General features: G+C 44.4%; 1 protein-coding gene across 9 annotated transcripts in view; it reads left to right on the forward strand.

Annotated features, from left to right (window-relative positions):
* UNC79 (unc-79 homolog, NALCN channel complex subunit) overlaps positions 1–17,801 on the forward strand; it is a 125,977-nt gene that overhangs the window by 45,556 nt on the left and 62,620 nt on the right. For 8 of the 9 annotated variants that reach the window (XM_083432935.1, XM_083432927.1, XM_083432928.1 and 5 more), the window contains 13 exons: positions 500–730; positions 1,230–1,420; positions 3,073–3,196; positions 5,279–5,419; positions 6,561–6,809; positions 7,736–7,963; positions 8,966–9,107; positions 10,306–10,388; positions 10,970–11,118; positions 12,136–12,293; positions 13,545–13,726; positions 15,153–15,354; positions 16,520–16,699. In XM_083432935.1, the coding sequence (XP_083289061.1) occupies positions 500–730; positions 1,230–1,420; positions 3,073–3,196; positions 5,279–5,419; positions 6,561–6,809; positions 7,736–7,963; positions 8,966–9,107; positions 10,306–10,388; positions 10,970–11,118; positions 12,136–12,293; positions 13,545–13,726; positions 15,153–15,354; positions 16,520–16,699 (2,260 nt within the window). The remainder of the gene's footprint in view (positions 1–499; positions 731–1,229; positions 1,421–3,072; positions 3,197–5,278; positions 5,420–6,560; positions 6,810–7,735; positions 7,964–8,965; positions 9,108–10,305; positions 10,389–10,969; positions 11,119–12,135; positions 12,294–13,544; positions 13,727–15,152; positions 15,355–16,519; positions 16,700–17,801) is intronic. The other variant, XM_083432929.1, reaches the window with a different exon arrangement.

Consider the following 17,801-nt stretch of genomic DNA (forward strand, 5'->3'; position numbering starts at 1 on the left):
AGGTTCTGGAAATAATAATAATAATAATAATAATAATAATAATAATACCCCGCCCATCTGGCTGGATTTTCTTCTAACAAAAGATTAAAATACAATGGTCCGTCAAACATTATAAGCTTCCCTAAACAGGGCTGCCTTTAGATGTCTTCTAAAAGTCTGGTAGTTGTTTTTCTCTTTGACATCTGGTGGGAGGGCATTCCTCAGGGTGGGTGCCACTACCAAGAAGGCTACAAAGCCTGCAGAACTTACTTGATCTGAGACCTTAGCAGGGCCAGGAGGGTTTAAGTGGGTCTGTTGCTTCTTTGTTTAACATTCACATACTGCTTTTCCAAGTAGTGTTGCACAAGCTTGATAGCAGCCTTGTCCCTCCTCGTGGTCTTTTCCAAAGACTTTCCAGTTGCACACATCCTAACACATCTCTTTCCTCCCACTGCAATGAGGGTGCTTGCAAGAGAAAGCTGAAACTTACTCTGACGTCTGAACAAAACATGTTTTCCAGGTAAGCCTTTGCACCCCGAGCGAGAACACCCCCACGGAGAGCTTGGCTCGGCTTGTGAGCATGGTCTTCCAGTGGTTCCATTCCACGGCCTACATGATGGATGACGAAGTTGGCAGCCTGGTGGAGAAACTCAAGCCCCAGTTTGTCACCAAATGGCTGAAGACAGTGTGCGATGTCCGGTTTGATGTCATGGTGATGTGCCTCCTTCCTAAACCGATGGAGTTTGCAAGGGTGAGGAGTCTGCCCATGTTTTCTTCTGACAGTAGCTTGTTGTGAACCGTGCTCTGAGTGGAGGTTGACCCACTGGGGAGAATGGAGCGTTGCCCTGTCAACCTCACTCTGCTCCCAGCCAATCTCCTGTCCTACCTCCTTTTTTTCCTGGCACTATGAGCTGTCATTCAGCACCTCCTTAATCTCAGTGTTGCCTTTCTGGAACTCAACAGGAAGGGGGAGGGGGCAAATCAAGAATGAGCTCCACCTACTCATGGCCGCTCTACCTTCCGTCCTCCAAGTCCCATTGGGCACAAGCCATCACAAGCTCTTTGGGCCACCTCAAATTGCAGAGTTTAGCTTCACTTTCATTGTTCTTGCTATAGGAGAGAAGAAAATGTACTGTTGTTGATTATTCAGTAGTGTTTCATGACTGCATGGTGCCATGTATGTGTGGGACTGTTTTGAAGGGGGGGAAAGAGTCCTTAATGAAGTCTCCCCCCCCCCATAATTCCCTTAGGTGGGTGGATACTGGGACAAGTCCTGCAGCACGGTGACGCAGTTGAAGGAAGGTCTGAACCGGATCCTGTGCTTAATTCCGTACAATGTAATCAACCAACCTGTGTGGGATTGCATTATGCCAGAATGGCTGGAAGCCATCAGGACTGAGGTGCCAGACAATCAGCTGAAGGAGTTCAGGGAAGTATTAAGGTAAGTAGGAGGATGTGAAAGCTTTCCAACTCTTGGTAGAGACTTCTGTGCATGTGTCAATCAAATTTCAGCGGGGGAAAAATGGCATCTGGGCTTTCGAAAATAGAACGCCAAAGTTAGTTACTCTTTAAAGGTAAAGGTAAAGGTACCTCACGGACGACTCTGGGGTTGCGGCGCTCATCTCGCTTTATTGGCCGAGGGAGCTGGCGTTCAGCTTCTGGGTCATGTGGACAGCATGACTAAGCCATTTCTGGCGAACCAGAGCAGCGCACGGAAACGCTGTTTACCTTCCCGCCGGAGCGGTACCTATTTATCTACTTGCACTTTGACGTGCTTTTGAACTGCTAGGTTGGCAGGAGCAGGGACTGAGCAACGGGAGCTCACCCCATCATGGGGATTTGAACCGCTGACCTTCTGATTGGCAAGTCCTAGGCTCTGTGGTTTAACCCACAGCACCACCCATGTCATGTCCCATAGTTACTCTTTAGTCCATTGTATTTATATATATTGCTTCACACATCTGGAGGCACCTTAAAGCAGCTTATCATGTGGAAGAGGGAATGCTTTAAGCTTCAAATCCATCAGTTGTGAAATTTGGGGTGCTCATTACTTCTCAATCATTGAGTGAAGCACAGGTTGTTTCTTTTCAATAAGCGGGCGATTTGATTTGGGGCCAGTGCTCAAATTATAGGGGAATCAGAGGGTCCTTGGTCCTGTTCACCACTTTTGATGGTTTTTCTGTAGTCATAAAGGTCTACAGATGGGCCATGGTTTTAAAATTGAACGGAGACAGGGTTGCCAGTTTATGCTTCAGATTAACCTGATTAACCTGATTGTTGTATATGGATGAGTAGTTCTATTTGGTTTTCAATTTGCATTATGCTATTTTTGCAATCTGCCCTGGATTTTACTGTGGAGGGCAGGCAAGAAATATTATAAAATAAAATTACTGCTGGTTTTTACTATTGGTTGAAGGGAACATTAGACACACAGGTCCTGCTTTATGAAAATTCACTCTGCGAAAATTCACTTATCTGAACATAAGGTATTAGTACCCAAACCTCACTGTGAGCACCACAGATTCAGATACCTGGACAGAAAGCATGCTTTCTCTTCTTGTTTGCCTCTTACTGGTAGGCTGAGGGAGGGGGGAGAGACTGGACAAATCAGAGATCATTTTTTTCTGGGTTTCCCCTGCTTTAGCAGGGCAGGTGTGTTTGTGTCAAAATTCTGTGGTTGGGAATGTATTAGAAATGTCCCCATAGGCATCAGTGGACATTGTTGACTCGTTATGCAAACACTTACCTAAGGAACGAATTCCAGAGAATGCATTGTGTTTGTAAAGCGGAACCTGCAGGTATTTTATTTCATATAACAGTAAACTATATTGAGAGGCACCTTTGCCTGAAGGCCATTTATAGGTTTGAGAAACAAACAAATACATATCTGAAGAGGTGTGCATGCACACGAAAGCTCATACCAATAAAAAACTTAGTTGGTCTCTAAGGTGCTACTGGAAGGAATTTTTTTATTTGCTTAAACAAATACAAAGGTTTCATTCTTCTCATGTTATGTACAACTTTTGGTCTTTTGTGAAAAGAGATTGCGAGAAGAACTTACTGATACGCCTTTTTGTCTTTTGTGCTTTGTAGCAAAATGTTTGATATTGAGCTGTGCCCGCTCCCTTTTTCCATGGAGGAGATGTTTGGCTTCATAAGCTGTCGGTTTACGGGATATCCTTCTTCTGTACAAGAGCAGGCTTTACTCTGGCTTCATGTAAGTGCTCCCACTTCATTCCTATGATCAGGTCAACGTTGTCTCTGTACCAACAGGATTATAACAATTCACTAACCCTCATAGTTAAACATAGTTACCATAGTTAGTGGCACCCTCCCTGTGGAACGCCCTACCATCAAATCTCAAGGAGATAAAGAGCTGTAGAAGGCATCTGAAGGCAGCCCTGTATTGGGAGGTTTTTAGAGTTTTATGTTTTATTATGTTTTTATTGTTTTGCTGAAAGCCGTTCAGAGCGGCTGGGGAAACCAAGCCAGACGTGTGTGTGTGTGTGTGTGTGTGTGTATAAATAATAAAATAATTATCATTATCATTTTATTAACACTCCGTTAGCAGCAGCATGGCTTTTATGTATCAGTATTTACTGGATTTTCGACCTGCCTTCCCAAGCAGAGATTTGGTTTGCTTTGTAAACCCATTGCTGTTTTGGGGGGGTATCAGGGCCGGCCTGCTCACGAGGCATGCTGAGGCAGCTTCCTTGGGTGGCAGAACCCCCAGAGACAGTCCCCCCCGCAGGTGCCCTGCCTTGCTGCTGGCAGAGAAGTGGCAGCGGCTTCTGGTTATATCTTGCAGGTGCCACCATGTGACCTGGGTAAGCGAGGCTTCGACAGGGGTGAGCCAGTAGGGTGGCACATCCCGCTTCTCCCCTGTCAGTGAAACAGTGTTAGAATTCCTGCTCCATGATTGCAGTCATGGGATTGTTGTCTTTCACATGATGGTGTATGTTTTGACTCCACAGAGTGGGATGTGACGGAGACAGGATGTTTGTGTTACTGTGTTCCGTGAAGTGGGACTATTGTCCTTTGTTCCTTTTCTCTTTGCTGTCTGATGCTAGAGAGAGAGGGAGCCATGTTGCAGTGTTCCGTGTGTGTTTATATGTAAATAAAGCAGATTAGCCAAAATGCTGCGTTGCCGAGATCTGTTACGCTTGATGCGCAAACTCTGCGAATTCCTAAGTGTGCCAGTGTCAGTTGGCATTGGTCGCTGTGATGTTTGGGCTGAAGAAAGCTTTTGAAGCTCCCAAACAATTGACCAGGAGGGAGAGAACATGCCAGTCGGGCATGTGTCTCTGCCAGGGTCCCATTCGAGTGTAGGCTGTACTCCTGACAAACAGGACATGCCGCCTCTGGGTGGTAAGAGCTTGCTGTAAGCGAAGCATGTGCCTGCGAGCCAGGAAGAAAATTCCATTTCATAGCTCAAGAGCTATAAGCAGCATTGTCAGGGACTGGACTGAGGGGTGCGAGACTGAGGAGGAATGGTGGAGACCATCCCCCCTCATCCTGAAGCTTCCAAAGAAGAGGAAGGCAGTGTCAAATTACAGCAGTGGTGTGAGGAAGGTCACAGCTCATAGACAGGTGAACAGAAGAGTTGGGGAGGTGTTGGGAGAAGAGAAGGAGCCAGAGCCAGAGCTGCCAGCTGACACATTATCACTGGAGAACATTTCTGACCCCTTCTCCCAGAACATGGTGTGCATTGAAAGTGGAAGAGCAAAGGACTCAGAGACAGTTTGCCCCTGGCAGCCATCTTAAGGGGAAGTGGGGGAGGAACTCAGTTGGAGCAATGCCATTAACCCAAGAGGCAGCGTACAGAGGCCTCTCACTGTGAATATTGAATAAAGACTCGGTAAGAGCTTCCTTGTCTACTTCCTTGGCTGTCTGCCGTGAGAGGGGGGAGGATCGGAATTCACTGAAACCTGACAAGCATGTTGAGATTCTTTCATTGCAGGGAGGTGGACTAGATGACTCTCAGGGTCCTTTCCAACTCTATGATTCTAAGTCACTACCCTTCAGTCTTGTTACCTCCTCTTCCACAATATGGGTATAATACAGCTTCAGGCACCTGATGCAGCAGCCTTAGGCTGTGTACGCAATACAGTTTTGTCTGGACCCAGTTCACTCCAGCCCCTGGCACCTCTTTTTTTGGGAAAATGGCACTCCCCTATGTTAAATGCCTGTTTAAGTTCACTGTTCATTTTGGCCTAGTGCTAATATTAGCATTCACTGCATTTTTGGTCTAATCTGAGAACTCTCTCTCTCTCTCTCTCTCTCTCTCTCTCTCTCTCAGGTGTTGTCTGAATTAGACATTGTGGTCCCTCTTCAGCTACTGATCAGTATGTTTTCTGATGGGGTTAATTCTGTAAAAGAGCTGGCAAATCAGAGGAAATCAAGAGTAACGGAACTAACTGGGAACCTTGCAGCTCGAAGGGTAATTCATTATCAGTTTACCTTTATGATAAGAGGGAAAAAACATGTCTCACCTCTTTTGGCAAAGGCAGCTGGTGAAATCCAGCGAAAACGTAGCGTGTTGTTTTCTAAACTCCACTGAATTCAGTGACACAAGAGTATGTAGCATTTGCAACTGAACACACTTACTGAAAAGTAAACCACGGTGAACCTGGTGAGGCTTAATTACATGTAGATGTGTTTATGATCAGAGCCAAAGTTGGATGTGATTTCATCCTTGCAATTTTATGTTGTAAACCACCTTGTGATCTTCAGACGAAGGGCAGTATATAAATGTAACAAGTTTTTAAAGACTTTTGTGCGAATGGTTTTTTTTTTAATTAAAAAAAATGTAAATGGTAGGTGCATGGAGTGGTTTCTACCTTTTGCCACTTGCTGGGGTTCCTTTCTGGAGTGCCCTACTCCCCAATCCCTGCTATTTGCATAGGAAAAGAAATCTGTGTGAATGGGAGCTTTCTTCCCAATCCAAAAAGCATGTGCCTAGGGCCCAATCCATTGGGATCACAGTGGGTAGTAAAGTGTTAAATTTTCCTTCCACCAGGTTCCCCATTGGGACCAGGTTCTTTGAGCTTGCTGTTTACTTAAAAACATTCATGCAGTTTCTAATTGTGTGAATGATGTCCCACATCTAACTTGACCCTCGGTCACATCATTCTAACATGATTTAAGCCAGGCCACCTATATTTCTCTGTATTATGCCTGTGAACAGTTTCGTTTTAAGAAATACTTCATCAATCCCAGTAAGACATTTTTAAACCACTTTGTAGATGTGCTTAGGTGTGATTTCTGGGAAGTTACCTTTGAGATATTGTTGTCACCTTTTTCTTTCTTTATTTTAAAGTGATGCTTAACTCATGTGCAGCTTGATCAATAGCAGGTAATAATGATGATCTCCATGCTGTTTTTAAAAAGGTTTTGCTCCACAGAAGCCTGCTGTTAAATGCACAGAAGCAAGGCAGGGCATTTCTCCCAAATCATTTGACGACCCTACTTTAAATGAACTGCCTCCTTGTTTCTATGGCAAAATGTTGATGTGTTTGCTTCATGCTAGTCAGTCGGAAAGAGCTTAGCACTGATTTTGTGGGTTCTTCATACTTCTCTAGGTGAGCATTGCCTCTGATCCAGGGCACAGAGTTCAGCATAATACACTGAGCCCGTTCCCAAGCCCATTTCAGAGTCCTTTTCGCAGCCCCATGCGAAGCCCCTTCCGTAGTCCTTTCAAGAACTTCGGGCACCCAGGAGGAGGAGGAGGAGGAGGAGGAGGAGGAGGGAGGGCTATTGACTTCGACTGCGATGATGAAGAAATGAATCTGAATTGTTTCATCCTGATGTTCGACCTCATCTTAAAGCAGGTGACAATGCAAAAGAGAATTCTGGCATTTTAAACGAGGATGGAAATAAAGCTTCAGAGTGATGCATGAGTTTCTGGAGGGTTATCTAATAACGCTGTTGTTGTTTATAAATGCTGTACATGGGAACCATGCAATATCCAAGAGTGCGAGTCACTTGTGATGCTTGGTTCTGCATTTGCACAATGAGATTTTGGATGCATAGAATAGTCTCAGCTTGTTTTCCGAGATCCAGTTTGCAAAGAGAGGAACACATATTAGTGTAATGGGTGGCCCAGGAAGTTGCAGCACTCCTTGTTACCTAATCCATGTTTATGTTAGTAGCAAACAATGTAGCCCAAAGAAAGTGAGAACCTGGTAAAATTGGACTTCCCAAGGTTGTGGATGCATTTCTTCCCACTTGAAGTTGGTGCGGCTTTGGGACAAAGCAAATCAGATTACATGCTACTAACCCCAGGACCTAAGCTTCCTTTTCTCTACTCATATTATTTGTTGTTATTCGGGCGATCTCCTCCAGCCTCACATTTTGTAGACTGGTTAGAGAACCTGCGGCACACCAGCCACCTCTGAACTCAAACTCCCCTTAGCCCCTGCCAGTATGGCCAACAGTTAGGGATGTTGGGGGCAACATCTGGAGGCCCCAGATCACCCACATCTGCTTTATTCCCCTGATATAGATTGTTTACTTTCAACAGCAGCTTGGCCAGAAGAATTTCAACAGTTGCAGTTTTTCCTGGCTTGGAGGAGTAGTGATTTTCACCTGTTGACTTCTGCTTCTTACGCAGCTGTTTTGAACGCATGGAACATCTGTCTTTCTTTTTTTAAAGAAAATAAGTAGCTTAGGAGGTGCTTGCTTATAGATTTTGTCTTATGTCAAGCGTGTGTTTCAGTTGCTTCCTTAATTATGCTCCTTAAAACTTTCTTTTCAGATGGAATTGCAAGATGACGGCATTACCCTGGGTTTAGAGAACAGCATATCCAAAGACATTATTTCTATCATCAACAATGTGTTCCAAGCCCCCTGGGGTGGCTCTCACACCTGTCAAAAAGACGAGAAGGCCATTGAATGCAACCTGTGTCAGTCCAGTATCTTGTGCTATCAGCTGGCTTGTGAGTTGCTGGAGAGACTAGCCCCCAAAGAAGAAATCCGGCTAGTGGTAAGCGATAAACAAATGTGCAACACTCTGCGCACACTACCCTTGATGTAGTGTTCAAGCAACACCTCTTGCTTGTACCTGTTGTAGACTCAGGGATGCTTTGCATATTGCCTGGATGGAAAGATGCATGTGTTTAAGTGTGTAGAAACCACTTACTTTTGCCTGGCTAGAACGGAGCCTATTGTACGAAGTTAAGAGTTGCAGCCATTGCTCTCCTTGCTTTTGCCTCTGCCCTGACCACCCCCAGAACGTGGCTCCTGGAAGGTTGCCAACCAGCAAATGTGGCCCTTGGGCTATAAAAGGTTCCCCGCATAACCACCCTGCTCTGGCTGGCTGAGGAGCCACGCGCACAATTATGAGTGTCGGGTTCTTCCCTTGATGCAGACACCAGGACTGCCTATTCATAGCGCCATCAGAAATTAGCAGTTGCACTAATCAGACCCTGGGAAAGGAGAGCGTGGCAGGGAATCAGTTCAATTCCTCCCATTTCCTGCTCCCCCCTGCAACGATTGCTGACTTTTTGATAGGGCAGCGCATCTGTATATACCTTAACCCTGATACTGAATCCTGGCTTGCTTGCCTGGTTTAGTACAGTTGCTGAATGCCTTGGAACTTGGAATGCCTTGGAACGTTTCGGCTCCCGAACGGTTGGAAAGTGGAAGTGAGTATTCTGGTTTTCCAATGATTTTCAGAAGCCGAACGTCCGGTGCTGCTTCCACGGCTTCCGATTGGCTAAAGGACACTCCTGCAGCCAATCAAAAGCTGTGTCTTGGTTTTTGAACAGTTCCGGGAGTAGAACGGACTCCCGGAACACGTTCTGTTCGAGAACCAAGGTACATCTGTATTTAGTAAATACAACACAAAAGTAAAATTAAACCAAGTCTGTTGTCTGTTGATCCATCTTAAGATGTCTTAAGATGTCCTCCTAAGGAATGCTTGATCTAAGAACATGTAAATGTAGGCATCTGAAAATCAATGTCACTTCATATTTGGTTTTTGAAGGAACCTACAGATAACCTGGAGGACAGTCTTCTAGATTCTAGACCTGAGTTCATTATAGGAATGGAAGGGGAGGCAGAGAACAAATCAGCATCAAAGCATGGAGAAAACCCAGGAAATCACACAGAGACAACGGAAAACACAGGTAAACTGGAGATGAGCAACTGTGTTTCAAAACTTTACAACCACCTGGATTTTACGATGGCCACCAAATCTAGTGCTTGTTTGATGGCATGAATTCAAACACTTTCAATACATCCATGCCATACATTTAAAGCACTCTTATACCACTTCAAAAGGCATGGCTCCTCCACCACCCGCACAAGAATCCTGTGTATTTTGGTTGAACATGGATCCCAGGTACCATAGCTGTGTGAGGGGTCTGCACCACAGGTTGCCCCTCACTCCTGTGTCAGGGAAAAAACATTTGGCCTCCACAAACACAAATAGCCCAGTTTCTTGTGGGGCCTAGACAATCTGAACATATAACACAAATTTTATATCTGCTACACTGGTTGCCAGTGTGTTTCTGGGTTCAGTTTAATGTGCCGGTGATTACATTTAGAGCCCTAAATGGCTTTGCACCAGGTTATTTGAAAGACCCCCTGAACGAACCTGCCTAGACCCTAAGATCACAACAACAAACAAACCTTTGGTCACGTAAAGCATCCTCAATGAACACACGAGACTACACTATTCATTGTATCAAATTTCAACAAAAGTAACTCATAAAGTTCAACAAACGAACAAAGCAGAAGACCCAGTGGATCAGATCATTCTCTAGTCAGTTCATGCATAAGGTCCATCCGTGTAATGGTGTCTATTCCACCTGTCTGTTCATAAAGTCCAAACAATCCACATGAAAGGTTGTTACAGTTCTACAAAATCCTTTCACAGAGTCTAGACAAGGCTTTTGGCCTTGTTTTGCCACCCTGGGCTTCATCAGTAGTTAAAGCACATTAAATAGTATACCTTATTTATCTAAGAACACAGCCGGTTACATCTTGTGTGTTTTTTGTAGACCGTAAGATCAGGCAAAAAAGTCTTGACAGATGGATATGATCTGTCATGTTGGTGAACAAGAGTGACAGGGCCTATTTTGTGCTGGTTCTATCCTTACAAAATGCTTTCCTACTGGAACTATGCCCGTCTCGCTCACTGACTGTTTTCTAAACAGGCCTTAGAAATTTGGATGTTTCACCTTGCTTTTAATTTTACAGGGGATCATAACTGCTGCTGATATATGGGAGCTGTGGGTTTCTTTCTTTCTTTCTTTCTTTCTTTCTTTCTTTCTTTCTTTCTAAAAAATTGTCTGTGAACCTTTGCATATGCCTTTTTTATAGCAGCCATCAAAAATGACACTGAGAGGAAATTCTGTTACCAGCAGCTTCCAGTGACACTGAAACTTATCTATACAATATTGCAGGTAAAGTTCAACTTTTTTTTTTTTAAAAAAAATAAGTATTTGTGGATTTGATTATGTCATAAAGTCGTCTCTTGATAAGACACTCCCATTGAATAATGATTTTGCGACTGGTAAACTGTGGGGCACCATTTGTTTGATCATTTTGATAAACTCTTTAAGTGGAGAGGGGGGAAGTAAGATAAAGAAGTCCCCCAACCCACTGGAGAAGATTTTGGGTGCAGGAGGAGGGGGGGGGGATGACAAAAATGAAACCTCACTATGTAAGTAGAAGTTTGTTCCACTTGTATGCTGATATCACTATATTTCTCCCTGAAAGTGTGAGTGCTTTTCTTTTAATAATGTTTACTGGTTTTCAGTAGTCACAAGCATGGACAATCTCCCAGAAAGTATTAACATACAGGCAGCTTAAATTGCCCTGAGTCTCTATTGCTATTTATGTTAATATTAGTTCATGGTTCAATTGATGCAGTTCTGCTTTAGCTCAGAATTATAGTACCAAGTGCTCTGGTCTTATTACTTCTGCTTGGCGTTTCTGATTAATTGCATGGTATTTTGTCTGCTTGTTTCTAAATTTGGCAAAGGAAATGGCACGGTTTGAAGAGCCAGATATTCTATTTAACATGCTCAACTGCTTGAAGATTCTCTGCCTTCACGGAGAGTGTTTATACATTGCAAGGAAGGACTACCCACAGTTCCTAGCCTACGTTCAGGACCATATGCTGATTGCCAGGTATACTATTTTCGCCCAAGAGAAGAGTTGGTACTTTATATGAAGCTAGTGCAAGCTTGTAGGCTAAAGCAGCAACCAGGTGTTTTGGACTGCAACTCCCATCAGCCCCAACCAAAATGGCCAGTGGTCAGGCATGATGGGTGCTGTAGTTCAAAACATATGGAGGACCAATGTCAGGGAAGACTGGGCTAAAGCCAATCAGTTATGGGTGACAGCTAACAAACTACTAAATGTTTCTTTTCAATCTGCATTGGGGAACCTGTAGACCTCTTGATGTTCACAGGATCATAGAATCGTAGGGTTGGAAGGGACCCAGGAGTCATCTAGTCCAACCCCCTGCAATTCAGGAATCTCGGCTAAAGCGTCAGTGACAGATGACCATCCAACCTCTGCTTAAAAACCTCCAAGGAAGGAGAGCCCACAACCTCCTGAGGTTCTGCTGTTGGTGGACTCCAACTCCCATCATCCACTGCCAGCATGGCTAAAGCTCAGGGGTGGTAGAAGTTGTAATCCTAGAACATCAGGAAGGCCTTCACCCCATCCCTGTTTCAAGCCCATTGTTTAAACTAGTGGTTTGTGGAGGGAAACCACTGAATTCATGAAATTCACATGCAGGTGATCAAAGGTAGAAATTGTGGCTTTGTAGACAGTCCTGGCCATATAATTCTGAATACCAGTTGAGTTGTTGAAGACCATAGGAGGTCCGACTGAGCTACCCTGTATATAGGAGATGGTGTCAGCACACATCATTTGCTTATCACTCCTATTTTAAACCTGCCATTTGAGTGGCAGGATCATGGTACATCTGGGTGTGGTGGGAAGATAATTTCCCCCTGCATCTCCTTGAGGGAAAACAGTGCTGGAACTGGGTTTTCTGGCTCTCCAGGGAGGAGTAAGAAGTTCCTGGAGCAGCAGCTTCCATTATGCTCTCAGCAAAGTAATGCAACCATTTTGTGAAGTTGGGAAAATAAACAGATTGCAAGAAGCTGATTTGCTTGTGTCACCTCTCTCCCCCAGCTTATGGAGAGTTGTCAAATCGGAATTCTCCCAGCTTTCTTCGCTGGCGGTGCCCCTCCTTCTTCATGCTCTGTCTCTCCCACATGGAGCTGATATTTTCTGGACCATCATCAATAGCAACTTCAACAGCAAAGACTGGAAGATAAGGTTTGAAGCAGGTAAGCTTTTAACATTAAAAAAAGATGTAAGTGTGGAATCTGTGGCCCTCCAGAACCTTTGGACTACAACTTCCATAAGCCCCGGTTAGCATGGCCAACGGCCAGGGATGATGGGAGCTGTTGTTGTTTCTTTTTATACCATTTCTTTTTTTGCGCTTCCTTGCAGAGGAGCCCTGGCTGGCAAACAACAGAGCAACAAAGCAAAACAACTAAAAATAATTGGGTTGTGCAGTGGTCAATGTGGCACCTGGGCCAAAAATGGTTAACCCCCTCCCCATGTGAATAACAAATGCCAGCCATTTATTGCCAAGTCTCTTGTCATGAACTGAATGGGGGGAAATGTGAGTTTTAAGCAAAGGAAATGAAACAAACCTAAATATTTCCAGATATTTATTACATTAGAAAATACAAAAAGCAGCTGGCTATGGTGTCTCTCCTTACTCTAAAACCCACCTATTTTTCTGGTTGTAAATTGGTGCCAGAAACCCAGGACTACACCTTTCCAGGGCCCTATTGCTTGCTGAATGGGACGCGGGTGGCGCTGTGGGTTAAAGCCTCAGCGCCTAGGACTTGCCGATCGAAAGGTTGCGGTTCGAATCTCCGCGGCGGGGTGCGCTCCCGTCGTTCGGTCCCAGCGCCTGCCAACCTAGCAGTTCGAAAGCACCCTCGGGTGCAAGTAGATAAATAGGGACTGCTTACCAGCGGGAAGGTAAACAGCGTTCCGTGTGCTGCGCTGGCTCGCCAGATGCAGCTTGTCACGCTGGCCACGTGACCCGGAAATGTCTGCGGACAGCGCTGGCTCCCGGCCTTTAGAGTGAGATGAGCGCACAACCCTAGAGTCTGGCAAGACTGGCCCGTATGGGCAGGGGTACCTTTACCTTTACCTTTATTGCTTGCTGAACCTCTCGCACTTTCTGCTATGATGAAACGATGGAACATTTAGCTAGCCAAAGACCCACTTTGACCCGGAACTGACTGGCAGAAAGACTATAAGTTAGTTACAACATCCAAAATGTTTCTGTTGAACCTTTCTACCCAAAGCTAAAAAGGGACCTGGAAGTGAACGGAAAATGTGGGTCTTCTTTCATGGGTGTTCTCTCACAAAACTTCCCACTGGCATCTGGTTGGCCACTGTGAGAACAGGATAGTGGACTAGATGGGCCGCTGACCTGAGCTAGCAAGATATTTATGTTCTTAATGTCTGATTAATGTGTTCTTTTCTTTATCTTGGGACTTTGCTGTCTGCTGCAGTGGAGAAAGTAGCTGTGTTGTGTCGGTTCCTGGATATTCACTCCGTGACCAAAAACCACTTGCTGAAGTATTCCTTAGCACATGCCTTTTGCTGCTTCCTGACAGCTGTTGAGGATGTCAACCCAGCTGTGGCTACCAGAGCAGGCCTGTTGCTAGATACCATCAAGAGGCCAGCTCTGCAGGTAGGTTAACAGTGGCAAAGGAAACATGGTCAAACACAGCAATATACCAAACGGAAGAGTCCGCGTTTTCCGAGCACAATTCAAAGTGTTGGTGCTGACCTTTAAAGCCCTAAACGGCCTCGGTCCAGTATATCTGAAGGAGCGTCTCCACCCCCATTGTTCTACCTGGACATGAGGTCCAGCACCTTCTGGTGGTTCCCTCACTGCGAGAAGCCAAGTTATAGGGAACCAGGCAGACGGCCTTCTCGGTAGTGGCACCCGCCCTGTGGAACACCCTCCCACCTGATGTCAAAGAGAACAACTACCAGACTTTTAGAAGACATCTGTTTAGGGAAGCTTTTAATGTTTGATGGATTACTGTATTTTAATATTTTGTTGGAAGCCACCCAGAGTGGCTGGGGAAGCCCAGCCAGATGGGTGGGGTATAAATACATTAATAATAATAATAATAATAATAATAATAATAATAATAATAATATTTTCCGAGTTTGCTTTCTTGCTAGGGGCAAACATGTCAAAGATGCGGTTCAACCTGTTTGATGAAATTGCGAGATATTATTCTGTCCTATGGGGAGGAAAGCATTTTTGTCACCCACAATGAGCTGTGTCAAAGCAGCTTGGCTCCCTGCCCATGCCACTTGCCTGGAATTAAGCCCCCCATATACCAAAAGGGTGTGTGGAAGCATTATAAGCAGCAGAGAAAGTTGAGGAAAGGGAGGCAGGAGGGGGAGGAAGGGCCAGTGAGAGGACAATTGTATGGGAGTAAAAGGGGCGGCTAGAAATGATGCAGAAAGATTGTAAGGTTGGATAAATGGTTTGTAGGAAGTGGTGGGGGAGAAGCTGCCCCAGCTGATTTCCTATGATGTGTTGGGGCTGTTAGGTCCCACGGCAGAGACCAGGAGTAGATCTAGGCCACGGGTTGCCCACACAATGCCTGCAACCTTCACGTGCAGACGTCCACAAGGTTGTGTGCCTCTGCCTCCCTCTCCCCTTGAAATTAGGCTCAAAAGTAACCTTCAATTTAGAAGGAGCTGGGATAGCTCAGTTGGTAGAGCAGGAGACTCTTAATCTTAGGGTTGTGGGTTTGAACCCCATGTTGGGCAAAATATTTCTGCACCACAGTGGGTTGGCGGTTCTCAACCTGTGGGTCCCCAGATGTTGTTGGACTACAACTCCCATCATCCCTGAGCTCTGGCCTTGCTAGCTAAGGGTGATGGGAGTTGTAGTTCAACAACATCTTGGGACCCACAGGTTGAGAAAGGCTGGATTAGATGATCCTCATGGTCCCTTCCAACTCTACAATCCTATGATCTCAGGCTTTTTCGAAGCCTAGTTGTAGTGGCTGTGGAAGGTGTGTGTAAGCCCTAGTGACACCACAATTAATGTGTTTGTGTTTTACCTTTGCCTTTTCATTTCTCCTCTCTAGGGCCTTTGCCTTTGCCTTGATTTCCAGTTTGATACTGTCGTCAAGGACAGGCCCACCATCCTCAGCAAGCTTTTGCTTCTTCATTTCCTCAAGCAAGACATTCCGGCATTGAGCTGGGAATTCTTTGTGAATAGGTTTGAAACCCTCTCTCTCGAGGCACAGCTTCACCTGGATTGCAACAAGGAATTCCCATTCCCAACGAGTAAGTGTCGCTTCCCGATGTGACTTTTTGGTGTGGGCGGGTGTTTATGTGGAGGGGATAATATTGTCACAGTTAAATGTTCCTCACCTTATAAGGCCTTCTTGTTACAAACATGGGGGTAGAAGGCCCCATGTTTATAACAAGAAGGCCTGCTATATGTTCTGCTTCATTGGTGAGGGAACAGCTCCCAAGAGCGCCTGTTAAATTTGTTGATGACTCCAGAAGTACAGCTCTGCCTTTATGGGAGCTGCCTTATGGGAGTGAAACTCCCTGCTCCAAAAGTTCTTAAAAACCAGACAAGCAGAGGAAGTGGCCTGGTTCATAAACCATGGTTTATCTGTCATGAAATCAGGACTAGCAAACTCTGGTTTAAGAACTCCCTCTAAATTAACGTATGAAACCAGGATCTTGTGCATATAACCCTTTTATATATTTATAATGTTAGTTATAAAAGTATTTTTATACGGCCGTATCATAAAAGATTGGGGTGGAGTACATCATTGAAACATAAAACACCACTTAAAAAAATACAAGAGAATCGTCAAAACGACTGGCTAATAAAAAATTTGAAAAGCTGATGGCCTGTGGGCATCAAAAGGTCTTCCATGAGATACCTGAAATGTTCAGTGATTCAGTTGACTATTATATTTACATCACAACCGGAAACATAATTGTTTAGATTTTCTGCAGACTGCCTCTGGTATGATGTTTTAATGTGTGATGTTCTGTTGTGTTTTTGTATATTCTGTTGGAAGCCACTCAAGTGGTGGCTGGGGCAACCCAGTCAGATGGGTGGGGTATAAAATACTAATAGTAGTAGTGGTAGTAGTAGTAGTAGTAATAGTAATAATAGAAAATTCAGGTTAGAAACCATGATAGCTTTGCTGAAAATGACTGATTTTTTTGTGGGCTGGGATCATAATATCTGAACTGGTTTCCTGTATCAGATAAAGTTGTTTGTGCAGATGTTGGGTGAGGCACATCTGAACTCCACGTTTAGTATCCGTCTGTGCTCATTTGCCGAAGGAGTGGGGCTGACAATCCGAAATCCTTCTTTTGCAACAAGATGCACATGGTGCTTTGAAAGTGTGGGGTTCCCTTGGAACAAATTGTTCTGGAACGTGCCAAGAAATTAAACTTGACTTGTTTCATTCTATTCAAAAAGCGATTACGGCTGTCCGGACGAATGTTGCCAACTTAAGCGATACAGCAATGTGGAAAATCAAGAGAGCTCGGTTTGCCCGGAATCGACAGAAGAGCGTGCGCTCTTTGAGAGACAGCGTGAAGGGCCCGGTGGAATCCAAGAGGGCACTTTCTCTCCCAGAAACCCTCACAAGCAAAATCCGTTGAGTATTGTCTCTCCTTCATTTTCCTTTCTTAATTCAACTCTGTTACCAAATTGCTTCTAAGTGGAGACTGGTTTTCATGCATGTCTGAATAGGTTTCTCTTTCAGATGGATGTAAACATTACTCCAATAGGTATAAGACAGTAATTTTGACAAAAAGGAATACGGATTAATTAATTCTTTTAACTCTTGTTATTAGAACACTCCATAGCATGTTCCTCAAAGTATTGTTAATAATATATGGGACATCATATGAAATATAATCTGCTACATTGATTCCCAAACTCCTCTTCCTGCACAGACCATTTGAAAGTTGCTGAGGTACTTAGCAGACCACTTACTGATGTTCCTTCCTATTTGTGGCTATTGTAAGGTGCTATGATTTTTTTCTTGTGTTTTTCTTTTTCCGTTTCATTTCTTATATAGTATGTTTTACTGTATTGCAGTTTGAACGCAATAGATATCAAATTGTAATGCAATGTAAAAATTAAAGAAGTAGTAACAGTGGTATCTCAGGTTACATACGCTTCAGGTTACAGACTCCGCTAACCCAGAAATAGTACCTCGGGTTAAGAAATTTGCTTCAGGATGAGAACAGAAATCGTGCTCTGGTGGCGTGGCAGCAGCAGGAGGCCCCATTAGATAAAGTGCTTCAGGTTAAGAACAGTTTCAGGTTAAGAACGGACCTCCGGAACGAATTATGTACATAACCAGAGGTACCAGTGTATTTAATATGATGGATGCCGTCATCTCTCGTCTTCAACCACAAATCCACAGACGCTTTGTGGACCACCTGAATGAAGCTTGGACCACATTTGGAGAACTCATGATGTCCTAGATACTTCTGTTTAAGACTATTGTTCAAGGTTTCCCCCCCTTTGTTTTTTGTTCTGTATCAAAATCACTAGACATGGCAAAGCAGCACTTGATCAAAGCACATACATCACAGAATCATAGAATTGAAGAGTTGGAAAGGGACCACGAGGGCAATCTAGTCCAGCTCCCTGCAATGCAGGAATCTTTTGCCCAACATGGGATTCGAACCCATGAGAGTCTCATACTCTACTGACTGAGCTGGAACTCTTTAGGTTTTTTCAGTAG

The sequence above is a fragment of the Podarcis tiliguerta genome, assembly GCF_965153285.1.
Source record: "Podarcis tiliguerta genome assembly, chromosome: 1".
Taxonomy (NCBI): domain Eukaryota; kingdom Metazoa; phylum Chordata; class Lepidosauria; order Squamata; family Lacertidae; genus Podarcis; species Podarcis tiliguerta.